Source organism: Thalassophryne amazonica, chromosome 10 (assembly GCF_902500255.1).
Source record: "Thalassophryne amazonica chromosome 10, fThaAma1.1, whole genome shotgun sequence".
Lineage (NCBI taxonomy): Eukaryota > Metazoa > Chordata > Actinopteri > Batrachoidiformes > Batrachoididae > Thalassophryne > Thalassophryne amazonica.
In genome coordinates this window covers 102,783,118-102,801,142 of record NC_047112.1, presented here as the reverse complement: position 1 = coordinate 102,801,142, position 18,025 = coordinate 102,783,118, and the positions used below count along the sequence as shown (strand labels likewise).

Sequence of the window (18,025 nt, the reverse complement as noted above, 5' to 3'; positions counted from 1 at the left end):
ATTTACAACATTGTACAGGAGCCTTCCATCTAAAACTGGCCAAACTTCTGTATTTTAGCACAATTAGAAGTTTGTTTAGTTGATCTAATCATCACCTTCAGAAAGGTTTTCACTGACATCTGTGCCTTTGAAGGTCTTTGGCTTTGTGACCATGCTGACCTGTCGGCCCATGGCCGTGGGCCTGGAAAGGGTGTGGTCAAGTGATTGAAGATGGTGACTTCAGGCCGTAGTTGTTGAGTCAGCTTTCAAATGATTCTGACCACAGGGTAAGAGTGTGAACGCAGCCCGTTACTCATAAAACAATTAGCTTGTGCTGTGCTGATTCATCTCCTTGTCATTTATGTGTCCAGATAGCAGCTTCTATTGATGTTTGCATCAACAATGCAATGTTTTCTCTTCAACTAAAAATTCTGATCTACTTTGCATGAGCCTATAGTTGTAAATTTGTTGCTTAAAAATGAGTGAAACGAATAACTGTGAAGTCTCTGTGCAGTGCTTATCTACCTTATATGGTACATAAGTGGGCTCTCAGTATAAATGGGGTTAAGCTCCACGACCTACAGGTGAGACTGAAAGGTATAGAAAAAAATCACCAAATATCACCAATTATCACAGCCACAAATCGAAAAAACAGTAATCATGGGTTTCCATTTTTCCACTTGTTCTTGAAATAATTCTGTACACCCAATGCAAAAATAACCACATTTAATCTCAATAATAGTGATATTAATGCAGACAATCCAGACTGAGTTTTCATCTACAGACAATGTATATACGATAGATAGGTGTAGTCTCCCTTGTCATCCTAGGGGTGGTACTTGTGGGCATTCTTCCAATGAGTGCCGTGCCCAAAGGAAGTTTGTATTCCTGTAGAAAACTGGGAGCTTAAGTAGATTTTTCATGGATGGTTGTATGAGGCTGTGTTTGAAGGTGGGATGTACAAAGAGGTGTACTTACTCTTACATAGTTTTAACCCAAAGTGTACGTTTGTTAAGACATGGTTGACATTAAAATTCAAGGACACACGCAAATACAGTTATTTTAAGAAAAGATTGACATTCATCCAACATGGTCAGAGGAAACATCAGTGAGGAAAATAAGTATTTGAACACCCTGCGGTTTTGCAAGTTCTCCCACTTAGAAATCATGGAGGGGTCTGAAATTTTCATCTTAGGTGCATGTCCACTGTGAGAGACGTAATCTAAAAAATAAAAATAAAAAAATCGGAAATCACAATGTATGATTTTTTAAATAATTTATTTGTATGTTACTGCTGCAAATAAGTATTTGAACACCTACCAACCAGCAAAAATTCTGGCTCACACAGACCTGCTAATTTTTCTTTAGGAAGCCCTCTTATTCTGCACTCTTTACCTGTATTAATTGCACCTGTTTGAACTTGTTACCTGTATAAAAGACACCTGTTCACACACTCAATCAATCACACTCCAACCTGTCCACCATAGCCAAGACCAAAGAGCTGTCTAAGGACACCAGGGACAAAACTGTAGACCTGCACAAGGCTGGGATGGACTACAGGACAACAGGCAAGCAGCTTGGTAGATGACAACACAAGATGACTGTCAGTCTCCCTCGGTCTGGGATTCCATGCAAGATCTCACTTTATGGGGTAAGGATGATTCTGAGAAAGCTCAGAACTACACAGGAGGACCTGGTCAATGACCTGAAGAGAGCTGGGACTACAGTCACAAAGATTACATTAGTAACACATGATGCTGTCATGGTTTAAAATCCTGCAGGGCAGCAAGGTCCCCCTGCTCAAGTCAGCACATGTCCAGGCCCGTTTGAAGTACCCCAGTGACCATCTGGAGGATCCAGAGGAGGCATGGGAGAAGGTCATGTGGTCAAATGAGACCAGAATAGAGCTTTTTGGAATCAACTCCACTTACCATGTATAGAGGATGAGAACAACCCCAAGAAAACCATCCCAACCGTGAAGCATGGGGGTGAAAACATCATACTCTAGGGGTGCTCTTCTGCAAAGGAGACAGGATGACTGCACTGTATTGAAGGGAGGATGGATGGGGTCATGTATTGCGAGATTTTGGCAAACAACCTCCTTCCCTCAGTAAGAGCATTGAAGATGGGTCATGGCTGGGTCTTCCAGCATGACAATGACCCCAAACACATAGCCAGGGCAACTAAGAAGGGGCTCCGTAAGAAGCATTTCAAGGTTCTGGAGTGGCCTGGCCAGTCTCCAGACCTGAACTCAATAGAAAATTTTTTGGAGGGAGCTGAAACTCCAAACCTGAAAGATTTGAAGAAGATCTGAGGAGTGGACCAAAATTCCTGCTGCAGTGTGTGAAAACCTGGTGAAAAACTACAGGAAACGTTTGACCTCTGTAATTGCAAACAAAAGCTACTGTACCAAATATTAACATTGATTTTCACAGGTGTTCAAATATTTATTTGCAGCAGTAACATACAAATAAATTATTAAAAAATCATACATTGTGATTTCTGGATTTTTTTTTTTTTTTATTTTTTTTTAGATTATGTCTCTCACAGTGGACATGCACCTAAGATGAAAATTTCAGACCCCTCCATGATTGCAAAATCACAGGGTGTTCAAAAACTTATTTTCTTCACTGTATATACACACATAGAGCTGTAGGACGGAATAAACACAGTTAGTGAACATGGATCACAAACATATGGATGTGAATACAGTAGTTATTGATAATGTGAGTCACGGACATTTAGGTTTGTTGTGAAATGTGTGGATTGATTGATAACTATTGTGTTTTCATATATTTTGGCTTTTAGCAAGGACACTATAGGTAGTTGAACCCCATTCCACAAATATGAAAGTACCACTACCAGTGCCTTTTGCTTTTTGGCCATTGGGAAAAAGCAAAAATGGTAATGCAACAACATGATTTTTAAAAGTGTTTTAAAGGCTCAATCTGGTTAGATTTCTTTTTTGAGGTAAAGTAAAAGGTATGTATAGTGGAATACGAGGTCTGTCCGTAAAGTATAGGTCCTTTTTATTTTTTTCAAAAACTATATGGATTTCATTCATATGTTTTTACGTCAGACATGCTTGAACCCTCGTGCGCATGCGTGAGTTTTTCCACGCCTGTCGGTGACGTCATTCGCCTGTGAGCACTCCTTGTGGGAGGAGTCGTCCAGCCCCTCGTCGGAATTCCTTTGTCTGAGAAGTTGCTGAGAGACTGGCGCTTTGTTTGATCAAAATTTTTTCTAAACCTGTGAGACACATCGAAGTGGACATGGTTCAAAAAATTTCAGCATTTTATCCGGATATTCCACTGTTAAAGGAGATTTTTTTAATGAAAGACGTGCGGGCGGATTGCAGTGTCGGCTCGCAGCCGCCGCGACGCTCCGTCACAGGAAAAACACCTCTGTTGGAAGCCTTGAGGACAAGTTGGAACATCTCCAGCTGATAAACAATTTCTCATATACTCACTCCACTGAAAGCCATCAAAAGCCAACTGGATTTTAACAAATGGTTATCAACACGGAGGTGTTTTTCCTGTGCCGCCGCACCGCGTCGGGACGCAGCCGTCCGCACGTCTTTCATTAAAAAAATCTCCTTTAACAGTGGAATATCCGGATAAAATGCTGAAAACCGACTTCTTCTGAAATGTCTCTGTTCTCTCACGACATCCTGGATCAATAGAGCCTGAAATGTGGAGGTTTTAAGCTTGAAACAGGCTGACGACGGCGCCTGAGAGCGCTGCACGACGTCTCGCACCGTGAAAAGTCCTTAAAGCGACAGAATCACCTCAAAATCTCTCATCAGCTGTTAAAATTTTCACTGAAAACCAGCTTAATTTTTCGAACCATGTCCACTTCGATGTGTCTCACAGGCTTAAAAAAATTTTTGATCAAACAAAGCGCCAGTCTCTCAGCAACTTCTCAGACAAAGGAATTCCGACGAGGGCTGGACGACTCCTCCCACAAGGAATGCTCACAGGCGAATGACGTCACCGACAGGCGTGTAAAAACTCACGCATGCGCACGAGGGTTCAAGCATGTCTGACGTAAAAACATATGAATGAAATCCATATAGTTTTTGAAAAAAATAAAAAGGACCTATACTTTACGGACAGTCCTCGTATGTCCACAGGCAGAGACAATGCAGCATGTCCTCATGTATTGTAATAAATATTTCAAAGAAAGGCAAGAGCTTCTCTCAGAATTTAGAGGCCTGAAAGAAGTTTCTGTAGGAAGTATTTTAGACATAAGGTCAAGTGGGAGGGGGAAGTGTTGGCTTTTAAAATACTTGAAAGACACTGGACTCATTGAGAGGATTTGGCGCTGCTACAACCCCTGGCAATAATTATGGATTCACCGGCCTCGGAGGATGTTCATTCAGTTGTTTAATTTTGTAGAAAAAAAGCAGATCACAGACATGACACAAAACTAAAGTCATTTCAAATGGCAACTTTCTGGCTTTAAGAAACACTATAAGAAATCAAGAAAAAAAATTGTGGCAGTCAGTAACGGTTACTTTTTAGAAAAGCAGAGAAAAAATATGGACTTACTCAATTCTAAGGAATAAATTATGGAATCACCCTGTAAATTTTCATCCCCAAAACTAACACCTGCATCAAATCAGATCTGCTCGTTAGTCTGCATCTAAAAAGGAGTGATCACACCTTGGAGAGCTGTTGCACCAAGTGGACTGACATGAATCATGGCTCCAACACGAGAGATGTCAATTGAAACAAAGGAGAGGATTATCAAACTCTTAAAAGAGGGTAAATCATCACGCAATGTTGCAAAAGATGTTGGTTGTTCACAGTCAGCTGTGTCTAAACTCTGGACCAAATACAAACAACATGGGAAGGTTGTTAAAGGCAAACATACTGGTAGACCAAGGAAGACATCAAAGCGTCAAGACAGAAAACTTAAAGCAATATATCTCAAAAATCGAAAATGCACAACAGAACAAATGAGGAATGAATGGGAGGAAACTGGAGTCAACGTCTGTGACCGAACTGTAAGAAACCTCCTAAAGGAAATGGGATTTACATACAGAAAAGCTAAACGAAAGCCATCATTAACACCTAAACAGAAGAAAACAAGGTTACAATGGGCTAAGGAAAAGCAATCGTGGACTGTGGATGACTGGATGAAAGTCATATTCAGTGATGAATCTCGAATCTGCATTGGGCAAGGTGATGATGCTGGAACTTTTGTTTGGTGCCGTTCCAATGAGATTTATAAAGATGACTGCCTGAAGAGAACATGTAAATTTCCACAGTCATTGATGATATGTGGCTGCATGTCAGGTAAAGGCACTGGGGAGATGGCTGTCATTACATCATCAATAAATGCACAAGTTTACGTTGATATTTTGGACACTTTTCTTATCCCATCAATTGAAAGGATGTTTGGGGATGATGAAATCATTTTTCAAGATGATAATGCATCTTGCCATAGAGCAAAAACTGTGAAAACATTCCTTGCACAAAGACACATAGGGTCAATGTCATGGCCTGCAAATAGTCCAGATCTTAATCCAATTGAAAATCTTCGGTGGAAGTTGAAGAAAATGGTCCATGACAAGGCTCCAACCTGCAAAGCTGATCTGGCAACAGCAATCAGAGACATTTGGAGCCAGATTGATGAAGAGTACTGTTTGTCACTCATTAAGTCCATGCCTCAGAGACTGCAAGCTGTTATAAAAGCCAGAGGTGGTGCAACAAAATACTAGTGATGTGTTGGAGCGTTCTTTTGTTTTTCATGATTCCATAATTTTTTCCTCAGAATTGAGTGATTCCATATTTTTTTCCTCTGCTTGGTCTAAAAAAGTAACCGTTACTGACTGCCACAATTTTTTTTCTTGATTTCTTATAGTGTTTCTTAAAGCCTGAAAGTTGCCATTTGAAATGACTTTAGTTTTGTGTCATGTCTGTGATCTGCTTTTTTTCTACAAAATTAAACAACTGAATGAACATCCTCTGAGGCCGGTGATTCCATAATTTTTGCCAGGGGACGTATAACGGACTGATGCGCATTTCTGCATTTACAAAATGCCACAAAAACACACACACCAAAATATAACTAAAAGTACTGAATTCAAGGCTGGATCCAGAGTGAAAACCTGACAGATGCAGTTTTGCCCAATGATAAAATAAAAATCATAAGCGTCTTGTTATTCAATAATCTTCATTCTTTTATTCGGCTTTTTCTTATCATGCACCCGCTCTGTGGAACGGTCTTCCTGCGACCGTGAGACAGTCGGAGTCCGTGGACATTTTTAAGTCAAGACTTAAAGCCTATTTTTATTCTCTTTCTTATGAATAGTTATTTTTTATCTGTTTTATTCTTTTACTTCTGTTTTTAATTATGTATTTTAAATTTTTTAATTTTTATTTATTTATTTTAATTTTTTTATGTTGAACTGTTCTATGTGAGGCACCTTGAGATGGATTTTGTTGTGATTTGGCGCCTTATAAGCCGATTAAATTGAAATTGAACAACATTTTATTGAGTCTTAAAGTAAATAAATATGAAATTGGTCACTGGATCCTTAAACTTTGGACATAATAAACTCTACATGGTGGATCCTTGATCTCTGGACATAAATAGGAATAAACAAATCTGTAGGTTTTGTCAAAAGCATTTCCTTTCAGGCATATATCTGAGCTGAGCTCTTACAGCTGCTGTACTGCACATCAGGAATTTGTAAAGAAATACAGCACGTCTCATTTTTGGAGGAAAAAAAACGTTTTAGTCGATTATACTTTCTTGTCTGTATTACGTTTGTAAGAAGTGTCATTTTATTTAAAGCGGCAATTCATTTTGAAGTTATTAATTCCAAGCGGACTCTGTCTCAGCAGAGAACTGTGCAGCGTTTGAAGCTGTGCCAACGGAACAGAGGACGATTCTCGTTTCTTGACAGCAACAAGACAAGAGTCCCAGTTAGTGACTTTAATACACACAAAAGTGACTCACGGTATTCAAATCGTTTTGAGAGGGGTTAAGAAGCGGACTTGCTGTTTCTGAAGAGCAGCGAATCAAAGAACCAACGAGCCAGTGGGTTGAAGCATTGCTTCAATGGTTCACGCTTCAAAGTGGAGTCGCGCTGCAGAATTGGTTGATTACAGACTCGCTGCAGACCAAACCCTGAATATCCGACTTTATTTGTACGTCTGTATGACTCTGAAACTCGGAAAAATCCGTATAATTTATGGACAATCCGTATAGGTTGACATGTATGGTCGGACAACCACTGAAAATGTAATTTCAGTCATCATAAAATGCCTTTCAAACACACTATTGTCTGAAAACTATTTATAAACCACTCACCATTTCTTGCTGAAATAAGCGCACAATTTTCCTTGCACAACTTTTTTCCTGGATGCCGTGATCATCGACTCGACTGGACTGATGCTGTGTTTTTGATCCGGTTTGAATTTTCCTGTGTACACCTGTGTGATGCATTGTGGGATTAAATCAAAAGTTGTGTTCACCGCGGGGACACGTTCGGCACTATTCGGGATTATTCGATATTTTTTTCCCCCACGATAACGAACGCTGCGTAAAAAAATCTGACTGATGCAACTGCATCGGTCCAAACTGGTCTGGATCCGGATCTGGTATTAACTTATATTTGCAGTCAGTCTGGGTAAATCGTGGGACTCATTGATTGTGCAGCTAGATAATGTTAGCTGATTAAACTGGTGCATTAAACACCAGTGGTGGGAATAAGTTACTGTCAAGTCATTTTCAAGTCATCAATCTGCAAGTCCCAAGTCAAGTCTCAACTCAGCTATCAACACATGATGGTATATTATGACTTGAGACTTGACTTGAGACTTGCTGATTTGTGACTTGAGAGTGACTTGATGGTGACTTACTCCCACCTCTGTTAAACACCATAGAAGAAGAGAGTGGGTTTGATTTTATTCACTGGAACGTTTTGAGAAGTGGGCTAACCCTGTAATCCAAATAAACTCCAAAAATTTCATAATAAAGGATGCACATCATCTTGTCATGCCCAAGCCATATCTGAAAGCTGAGGCCGATCTGACAAGCGCAACACTTTTGGTTTTGCTCCCATTTTGTATGAGATGAACTCAAAGATCTAAAACTTTTTCCACATACACAATATCACCATTTCCCTCAAATATTGTTCACAAACCAGTTGAAATCTGTGATAGTGAGCACTTCTCCTTTGCTGAGATAATCCATCCCGCCTCACAGGTGTGCCATATCAAGATGCTGATTAGACACCATGATTAGTGCACAGGTGTGCCTTAGACTGCCCACAATAAAAGGCCACTCTGAAAGGTGCAGCTTTATCACACAGCACAATGCCACAGATGTCGCAAGATTTGAGGGAGCATGCAATTGGCATGCTGACAGCAGGAATGTCAACCAGAGCTGTTGCTCGTGTATTGAATGTTCATGTCTCTACCATAAGCCGTCTCCAAAGTCGTTTCAGAGAATTTGGCAGTACATCCAACCAGCCTCACAACCGCAGACCACGTGTAACCACACCAGCCCAGGACCTCCACATCCAGCATGTTCACCTCCAAGATCGTCTGAGACCAGCCACTCGGACAGCTGCTGGAACAATTGGTTTGCATAACCAAAGACATTTTGCACAAACTGTCAGAAACCGTCTCAGGAAAGCTCATCTGCATGCTCGTCGTCCTCATCGGGGTCTCGACCTGACTCCAGTTCGTTGTCGTAACCGACTTGAGTGGGCAAATGCTCACATTCGCTGGTGTTTGGCACGTTGGAGAGGTGTTCTCTTCACAGATGATGCAAAGGAGATGTGTTGCACTGCATGAGGCAAATGGTGGTCACACCAGATACTGACTGGTATCCCCCCCCAATAAAACAAAACTGCACCTTTCAGAGTGGCCTTTTATTGTGGGCAGTCTAAGGCACACCTGTGCACTAATCATGGTGTCTAATCAGCATCTTGATATGGCACACCTGTGAGGTGGGATGGATTATCTCAGCAAAGGAGAAGTGCTCACTATCACAGATTTCAACTGGTTTGTGAACAATATTTGAGGGAAATGGTGATATTGTGTATGTGGAAAAAGTTTTAGATCTTTGAGTTCATCTCATACAAAATGGGAGCAAAACCAAAAGTGTTGCGTTTATATTTTTGTTGAGTATATGTGAGCCACAAACACACACACAGATGCTTCTTGCTTTATAGATAATTTAGAAACATTCTAATCATGGTAAAGCAGCACAGTGCATTAGTGGTTAGCACTGCTGTCTCACAGCAAGGAGGTCGTGGGATAGCTTCCCGCCTGGACCTTTCTGTGCGGAGTTTTCTCTGTGTTTGCATGGGTTCCCTTTGGGTATTCCGGCTTCCTGACACTTCCAAAGACATGTAGTTTAGGTGAACTGGTGACTCTAAATTAACTGTAGGTGTCCGTGCATGTGTGAATGTGTTTGTCCATCTTTATATTGCCCTGCGACAGACTGGCGTCCTGCCCAGTGTGTACCCTGTCTCGCACCCTATGACGGCTGAGATAGACTCCAGCTCTCCAAGTGACCCATGATTGGAGTAACCAGGTAGAGAAAATGAATGAATAATTGTGGTTGAACATCATCTACAGAGATTCCATCTTCTTCAGTTTTTGTAAAATAAACTTTCAAAGAAAATCAACTTGTGCTTTTTTTTCTTAATAGTATACGACATACAATATACGATACATATGTCGTATATATTATACGACATATGTTGTAGTGCACAGAAGATGGTTTTCAGTTCCGTCTGCTTCTAGCTATAATCGAGTCATTGCCGTGGAGGTACAGGACTTATAGGTACATTGAAGAATGAGCAAAACATGAATAAATAAATAACTTCCAGGAACTGTTTTGGATCCAGAGGATTAACGCACAAAGCATTTGAAATTATCTTTGAAAACACAATGTTTTTGTCCTCAACACTGTACCTCATAAGATATATGAAATAAAATAATGGATGGTTGTAACGCCGAGCTGTTCTGTATCAGATTTACTTCACAAATCAAAACCAGCTTTTACAACAGAAATACACATTAAAGGAGGGTCCAGTCAAAGTGCTTGTTTAAGCTGTGTGTTTTGTTGGCGCTGTCACATTGCTGGAGGTCCAGTCGGTTTGTGTGTGAGGCACAATGCATGTTTCCACAACAGATCTACACCAGTCATCTCTGATAGATACAAGCAATCTCCAGGAGTCCCTTTGTTTGTTCTGGGAGCTTCAGGATTGGGATTGCTTCAGGGAGGCACTATTGTCATGCTAACTAGGCCCTGCAGTTTGTCTTCTGGATCTCTCACTCTCTTCCATTTTCCCAGTCTGGCTGTTTAACAATCATGTTATTAGCCTCGACGGACTTTGTTTTAAACATTTTCGAAGATCATTGTGGAGATATGTTTACACGTCAAGTGGACATATGATGTTGAGGTAGTTACAGTCCTGAGTGAAAACTGTATTTTGTTCCCTCGTGGTTCATATTTTGAACTTGAAATGAGAATAAATAAAGTTATAAAATCTAAATTGTAGCATATTTGAACTCCGGTTTGTGTCGATGTCACAGGAAAGCTTCACGATCAGATTAATGCCGTGATTCCCGACTCATGCGAGACACCTCAGCGAGCTTCTGCACTCTCTGGAAAGAACTGGGATAAGGAGATGGGTGTGGACAGGTATCTCCTTAGACTCCTCCCACCACCTCTTCCCGGTATATACACTATGACCTTCCCTTGGATTCCTATAGAAGCTTCTGCTTGTCCACTTTGCATCCGTGTTGCTCATCACTCTTGTGGAGTGAGGAAAAAAGAGCCGTGGAATCCTGGAGCCAGTGGAGCAAACAGCAGCCGCTCTGCTCAACCTCAGCGCCAACATGTTGTACCTGGAGACGGGAACCGCACCATCATACAATGAGGTAATACCAGTGCAGGTACTCGTAGCCTTACTTTGACTGGCATCAAGAAAATAACACTGTACAGGGCCAGGCCTGCCAACGTACCCACTCAGCCTTTACGACGCAATACCTAACAACGACCAATTCCTCTGGAGTCATATTTGGTCAAGAACACTTTGTTGAGTAACTCTGTATTTCTTATGTTAATCATAAGTGGACAATTATTCATAGAAATATCTTATTTTTATTGTGTAAGAAATGTCATAGAAATAATCATAATTCAGGTTGGATTGTTGTGCGTTTGATTTTTGCCTCTTTGTGTGTGTGTGTGTGTGTGTGTGTGTGTGTGTGTGTGTGTGTGTGTGTGTGTGTGTGTGTGTGTGTGTGTGTGTGTGTGTGTGTGTGTGTGTGTGTGTGTGTGTGTGTGTGTGTCAGTCATGGAGCAGGAGAATGCCAACACCTGAAGTATTGCTTAAATATTTCCTTCCTTTGAAACGTCTTCCACTTGCTTTTACCTAAATTTGGTCATTTGTTGTGATTTACCGTTCAGGCATGTGTGTGTGTGTGTGTGTGTGTGTGTGTGTGTGTGTGTGTGTGTGTGTGTGTGTGTGTGTGTGTGTGTGTGTGTGTGTGTGTGTGTGTGTGTGAAGTATAAAACCAGACTTGCGAAACACTTATTGTGCGTCATCGGTTTGCGTTGCCTGTAAGCAGTTGTATGTGGAAATAAGTCATAAACTTATGAATATACAAATATCTAATTTTGTGTCATTATCAGCAGCTTTTGAAAGATTCAGATAATAAATAAAAAAATTAAATATTATCTTACGTACTCATTAGAACAGTGTTTCGACACTCTTCCCAGACATTATCTGAGCTTTATGTGAACTGTTTTGTTCTTTCATGGAGCACATAAATACAACTGAATATGTTATTTGCAACATTTTGAACCTTTAAAACCCTAACCATTGACATCACCAGATGGCATTTGTGGCCACTGTGGAAGACAAGCAAAGACAGTCAAGTGGTGCTAATGTTACAGAGATGGTCTTTTTTCAGCATTTATGTGCTACAGATAGTAAAATATATGGACATAAATTAGCACGCATTGGTGGTTTGGATCCCTACTCTATATCCAGGAATGATTTATTGTAGCAATATGGCCAGAAATATCTTACTGCTGAATTCACATTTTGGAAAAATGGATTTTCTGTTATTGTCAACAAAACAATGGCAGATAACGCCATCACCACTGGCAGTGTGAGCAGTTCAACGTGATGGTACGTGCGGTAGAAAGTTGAAAATTTTCTCTTTTTTTCCACTTTCTGAAGCAGAAATAGCAAACTGGATGCTGATTTATCTTTAACAATGGAGAAAGACGCTCAGCGAGAGCGACGCCTAGTTTTGCATCAGGTATATTTGCGTTTCAGAAAGATAGTGAGTTGCAAAATGTTGACTTTTAAGCAACAGTCACAACCAGAGTTTCATTTTTAAATATTGCTTAGTGCGACTACCAGTCTGTACACTTGGATTTGATTCTTACAGAATGAGTCCCTCATTGGCAATCAGCTTTAATGCTTCAGTGGACTGCAGTGACTGGGGGGCTAAGGTAAGCAGATAACTGTATAATCATCTACTTAAAAAGTTAATTCACATTTAGTGTGGTCAACCTGCGCACGTTTACTTTAGGGATCCTTTCCATGCTACCAGACACTTCTAATGACATTTTCACCTGTTCAGTGGAGGCAAGAAGTGGTTCTAAATATTGCACTAATTCATTTAATTTTTCTGTCAGGTGAAAAGATAACCCCAAAACATCATGCTCATGTTCCATGTTAAAAAGTGCACTAGCCTGTTTAGGGTCCAGTGCACCAAGTGCAACATTAGCAATGTGTTATATCAATCAATCAATCAATTTTTTTATATAGCGCCAAATCACAACAAACAGTTGCCCCAAGGCGCTTTATATTGTAAGGCAAGGCCATACAATAATTATGTAAAACCCCAACGGTCAAAACGACCCCCTGTGAGCAAGCACTTGGCTACAGTGGGAAGGAAAAACTCCCTTTTAACAGGAAGAAACCTCCAGCAGAACCAGGCTCAGGGAGGGGCAGTCTTCTGCTGGGACTGGTTGGGGCTGAGGGAGAGAACCAGGAAAAAGACATGCTGTGGAGGGGAGCAGAGATCGATCACTAATGATTAAATGCAGAGTGGTGCATACAGAGCAAAAAGAGAAAGAAACAGTGCATCATGGGAACCCCCCAGCAGTCTACGTCTATAGCAGCATAACTAAGGGATGGTTTAGGGTCACCTGATCCAGCCCTAACTATAAGCTTTAGCAAAAAGGAAAGTTTTAAGCCTAATCTTAAAAGTAGAGAGGGTGTCTGTCTCCCTGATCTGAATTGGGAGCTGGTTCCACAGGAGAGGAGCCTGAAAGCTGAAGGCTCTGCCTCCCATTCTACTCTTACAAACCCTAGGAACTACAAGTAAGCCTGCAGTCTGAGAGCGAAGCGCTCTATTGGGGTGATATGGTACTACGAGGTCCCTAAGATAAGATGGGACCTGATTATTCAAAACCTTATAAGTAAGAAGAAGAATTTTAAATTCTATTCTAGAATTAACAGGAAGCCAATGAAGAGAGGCCAATATGGGTGAGATATGCTCTCTCCTTCTAGTCCCCGTCAGTACTCTAGCTGCAGCATTTTGAATTTCCCACAAAATGATAATATATGAATGTTAATAGAAAGTTTGTCTTCTTCTAAATAAAATCAGTGCTGCAAAGATGACAATAACCCAACAAAGCATAACATACCATCCTGCCTAAAATGGAACCTGAAGGACGACCTAAAATTTAAATTCCTTCACTGTAATTTGACAGTATAATTGAACTGATGGGAAGGTGGACCTATCAGCTTTTGTTTATCCAAGGCAACAGACACAGTTTCCTGTGTGTGAAATATACATCAAATGATAGATAGGTGATACATAGAATAATAATCAGCTGTTTGTTTGTTTTGTTGGTTGGTTGGTGCAAAACTGTTGGGCACAAAACAGAAAACAAGTAGTTTCCATTGTCTATTTTGTGCCAAAATAGGAACGACAGGAGTGCAAAATGCCATTTTTCTGCCAATTTGTTAAATAATTCCAAATCTTTCTGCATTTAGAGTTTAAATATTTGGCAGCATCACAAAAAAAAAAAATATTTCCAAGGAGGTGACTGTCAGGTTCCTGAAATAACCATTTTGAAAATCCAGTTTGAAATAAAATTGTCTTTTGTCATGTTTTTATCATCACTGTTGAAACAGAATTTATAAATTTTCCTGAAATTTATAGCTTTCATATGTCAGATGGTACAAAGTAAATAACTCCTTGATTATATGTTCAAGTAGTGACAAGCCTTTACTTTTGGGTTTGTTATTTGGGTAGAAATTGCTGAAAAGTGAATGACACATGCAAATGAAACAAAACAAAACAAAAACCTTTTCCATTGAATATATTTTCTTGCAAAGTTAAATAAACATTCAGATGTGTGTAAAAGGCCAAAGCCTGCCATTGTCATGCAGTTCTCACAGCCTTAAATGGTTGAAATGATTATTTTAATTATTTAAATTATTTATTTGCATGGTTTTGTTCACTTTAACTTAACGTAATATTATTTGTGTTTATTTCAAACACAAATAAAGCAAAAACAAAACAAAAGATGCTTTCAGGTTTGTTGGGGATCATGTTGGTTATGTCTCAGTGTCTGCCTAAAATCTGTTCTTTGTTTCTACATTCACAGTCGAGTCAGAACTTTCGGGTCCCAATTCTTCGTCTCTTACTTTTTAATGCAACCAAACCAAGCTTATTGCTAACCGAGTGACGCGATGATGGATTCCCAGATAGCAGGTTGCAGATAGCAGGTGTGTCAGGTCACTGTCTTTAAAGTTGTTGAGTAGGGGGTCTTTAAGTGGTGTCCAGCTCAGTCCTCCCATTGTCTGAGATATCAGGTTCCACCAGCCCCAGTCTCCTGGGAGCCGCTGCAGCCTTCAGAATGTGAGTGGCCAGGCGCTGCTGTTTAGTTCGGGATTGTAATTGCTTTAATGGTGTGTTGATGTAGATACAATCACCTGCTCTGCCCAACCCAGCAGGTATAACCCCCCCAACCCAGTCCCACCTCAACCCCCATCCTTGTTGAGCCGTTAATGCCTCCCTACACTGTGGTCACTCATCACAGTCCCTTAGATGGTGTGTGGTAGCCAGCGTTACGCGGAGCAGATTGTTAGACCGTCTGGAATTGGAGTTGTTATCCCTCGGGGCCAGGTCTCTTTTGGTTCCTGTCGTCTGTTGGTAGTTCTGGCATTTCCAGTGCTTACAATTTTGTGCCCATATAACATTAGCAACAACATTATTCTGTCTATACTCTGCACACTGTGGGGTTTTATTATACCCCTGTCCAAAAGGGGTATGTCACAGTACCAAAGAATTATGTCCTTCTTTCCATCTGTCTATCCATCTGCAGATTTTTATTTATTTATTATTTTATTAATTTGTCATCCTGCCAGCACTGCAAATCAGTTAAAATCTTTTTCTTTTTTCATTTGATTTATACATTCTGTGCCTCTATGAGGGGTGCAGTGTAATGTTTCATTAATTTTATTTTATTTATTTATTTTAATTCTTTATTTTATTTTATTTTTATTTTTTTTGCAGGGATGGTGGCCAAGTGGTTAGTATGCTTGGTTTCAGTGCAGAAGGTTCCTGATTCAAAACCCCACCTCTGCCACATTTCTCCATGTAGTGTGGAATTGTGTCAGGAAGGGCATCCGGCATAAAACGTCAAATCAATGTTTTCAATGGACTGCATAAACTAAACTTTTACAAATTCTGACATGTAATGAGAAGTACTGAATTGTGGATTTTGGCAAGTCAGAGATATTAATAAGCCCACTTACCGTACTTTTCTACTTGTCTACTGCTGTTTTTCTGCATGGATTTATAGTAGACAGTAGATTTATAGCTTGTGCAGCTGCAGTGTTTGAGATGTTCACATTGAGGCTTGTCTGTGCCGAAAGCAGTGTTTTACGGTTGAGGTGCCGCTAGCACACCGTTCTCAAATATTACACAATCTTCTCAGGTTGAGGACTCTATGGTTCTTAAAACACAATGTGACACACTGTTCAGAAACCAGACAAAAGCTGTAAAAGGGATGTTCGGTGATTTTGCAGACCTAGGGAGGCCCTTCACTCTGGAAAGATCTTCATCGTGTTTAACTTTACATTGTGTGTGTGGAAGCTCCTACTAAGAGATGTCCAAAGACATTTACCACCTGATTTACTAAGATCCCATATAAGGAGTGCTAAACTGCATGGGCTTTCCAAACTTTAGCACTTTAGGCTGGGCAACATATGTGCATAAGTGACAGCAGTATGTAAATGAGGATTTTGCATGTGTTAATGAACGTACAAAAGTGCAAAACAAAATTCAGTCACTTGCAGCTATGCACAAAATGAGACAAACATGCATGTTTGTACGGAAAATGTAATTTATTGAACATTTGCCAAATCAAAAATGAATGTCCCTTGAACATGGCTCATCTCCTCTTTCACGGGTGGTGTGAGGTGAGGCCACCCAACTTCAGCTCTGCTGCCTTGAAAAACACCTCTACAAAAGAGTTTTAATTTCCTTAATTTACATTTTGCTGTAAACAGACTCCGTATCCATTCCTTGTGTCAGTATATTGTAGGGAACATAGATGAGATAAGAGGTGCGGCATGGAGAAAAGATAAAATTCAGAGCTAAATGTAACATTGATGAAAAGGAGAAAATCAAAATCCATAATAAATGCTCACTATAGATTAATGTTTAAATGTGATGCGTGATGTGTGTTAAGCTGATGCTTCACCCTACCCCTTTTTGGACATGTTGGGTACACATAAGGAACTTTTTTTGTTGTTGTTTTCACTGATCTATCTTGTATTTGTTGTTGTATCAAATGTTCAAAATAAACAGTTTTCACTTCACTTCACTTCACTTCAATGTGGTGTTTTTGTGTTAAAGAAGATTCTTGAGTAAAAATAAAGAAATGCATACCCAGACAGCTCACAGACAACACTGATTGTGCAGCACAAGGTGAAGTGCTAAATTACAGACATGATCTCAGCTCCTGAATTTGCTTTTTAGTCTTGATAAATCGTGTTGCGTGTGCATACCTCACCTATTTGCATGTTCAACACCCACAGTTTAGTGCATTCAGGTGGACACACCCCAAATTGTATATTCATGAAGGCAAACATGTTAAATGGACAATGCTCAGTATTTTGTGCACTTTATTTGATTTGTTTGTTTGTTTGTTTGTTTGTTTGTTTGTTACATCCGCCAAGGAAACAACAAATTCATCAGCTTTATTTATTTATTTATTTGTCTGTCTGTCTGATTATGTCAAAACGACTTTGGATATGGATATGGATTCTGGATCAAGTTTCACTTTATATAGGCTTTGAAGGATTACTTTTAGCAGGATTATGTCAAAACTACTGCATGGATTTTGACAAAATTATCATTGCAGATACGAGGTCTGTCCATAAAGTATAGGTCCTTTTTATTTTTTTCAAAAACTATATGGATTTCATTCATATGTTTTTACGTCAGACATGCTTGAACCCTCGTCCGCATGCGTGAGTTTTTCCACGCCTGTCGGTGACGTCATTCGCCTGTGAGCACTCCTTGTGGGAGGAGTCGTCCAGCCCCTCGTCGGAATTCCTTTGTCTGAGAAGTTGCTGAGAGACTGGCGCGTTGTTTGATCAAAATTTTTTCTAAACCTGTGAGACACATCGAAATGGACATGGTTCGAAAAATTAAGCTGGTTTTCAGTGAAAATTTTAACGGCTGATGAGAGATTTTGAGGTGACACTGTCGCTTTAAGGACTTCCCACGGAGCGAGACGTCGTGCAGCGCTCTCAGGCGGAGTCATCAGCCTGTTTCAACCTGTTTCTCTGCTCCCCTCCACAGCATGTCTTTTTCCTGGTTCTCTCCCTCAGCCCCAACCAGTCCCAGCAGAAGACTGCCCCTCCCTGAGCCTGGTTCTGCTGGAGGTTTCTTCCTGTTAAAAGGGAGTTTTTCCTTCCCACTGTAGCCAAGTGCTTGCTCACAGGGGGTCGTTTTGACCGTTGGGGTTT

The 18,025-nt window shown here is 40.3% G+C and overlaps 1 protein-coding gene across 7 annotated transcripts in view; it reads left to right on the top strand.

Annotated features, from left to right (window-relative positions):
- tp63 (tumor protein p63) overlaps positions 1 to 18,025 on the top strand; it is a 124,355-nt gene that overhangs the window by 39,472 nt on the left and 66,858 nt on the right. For 3 of the 7 annotated variants that reach the window (XM_034180658.1, XM_034180657.1, XM_034180659.1), the window contains exon 1: positions 10,715 to 10,892. The exons of the other annotated variants lie outside the window; for them this stretch is intronic. In XM_034180658.1, coding sequence (XP_034036549.1) covers positions 10,851 to 10,892 — 42 coding nt within the window. In that variant the 5' untranslated portion in view covers positions 10,715 to 10,850. Of the gene's footprint in view, positions 1 to 10,714; positions 10,893 to 18,025 lie in introns of those variants that run through there. 7 annotated transcript variants of the gene reach the window in all.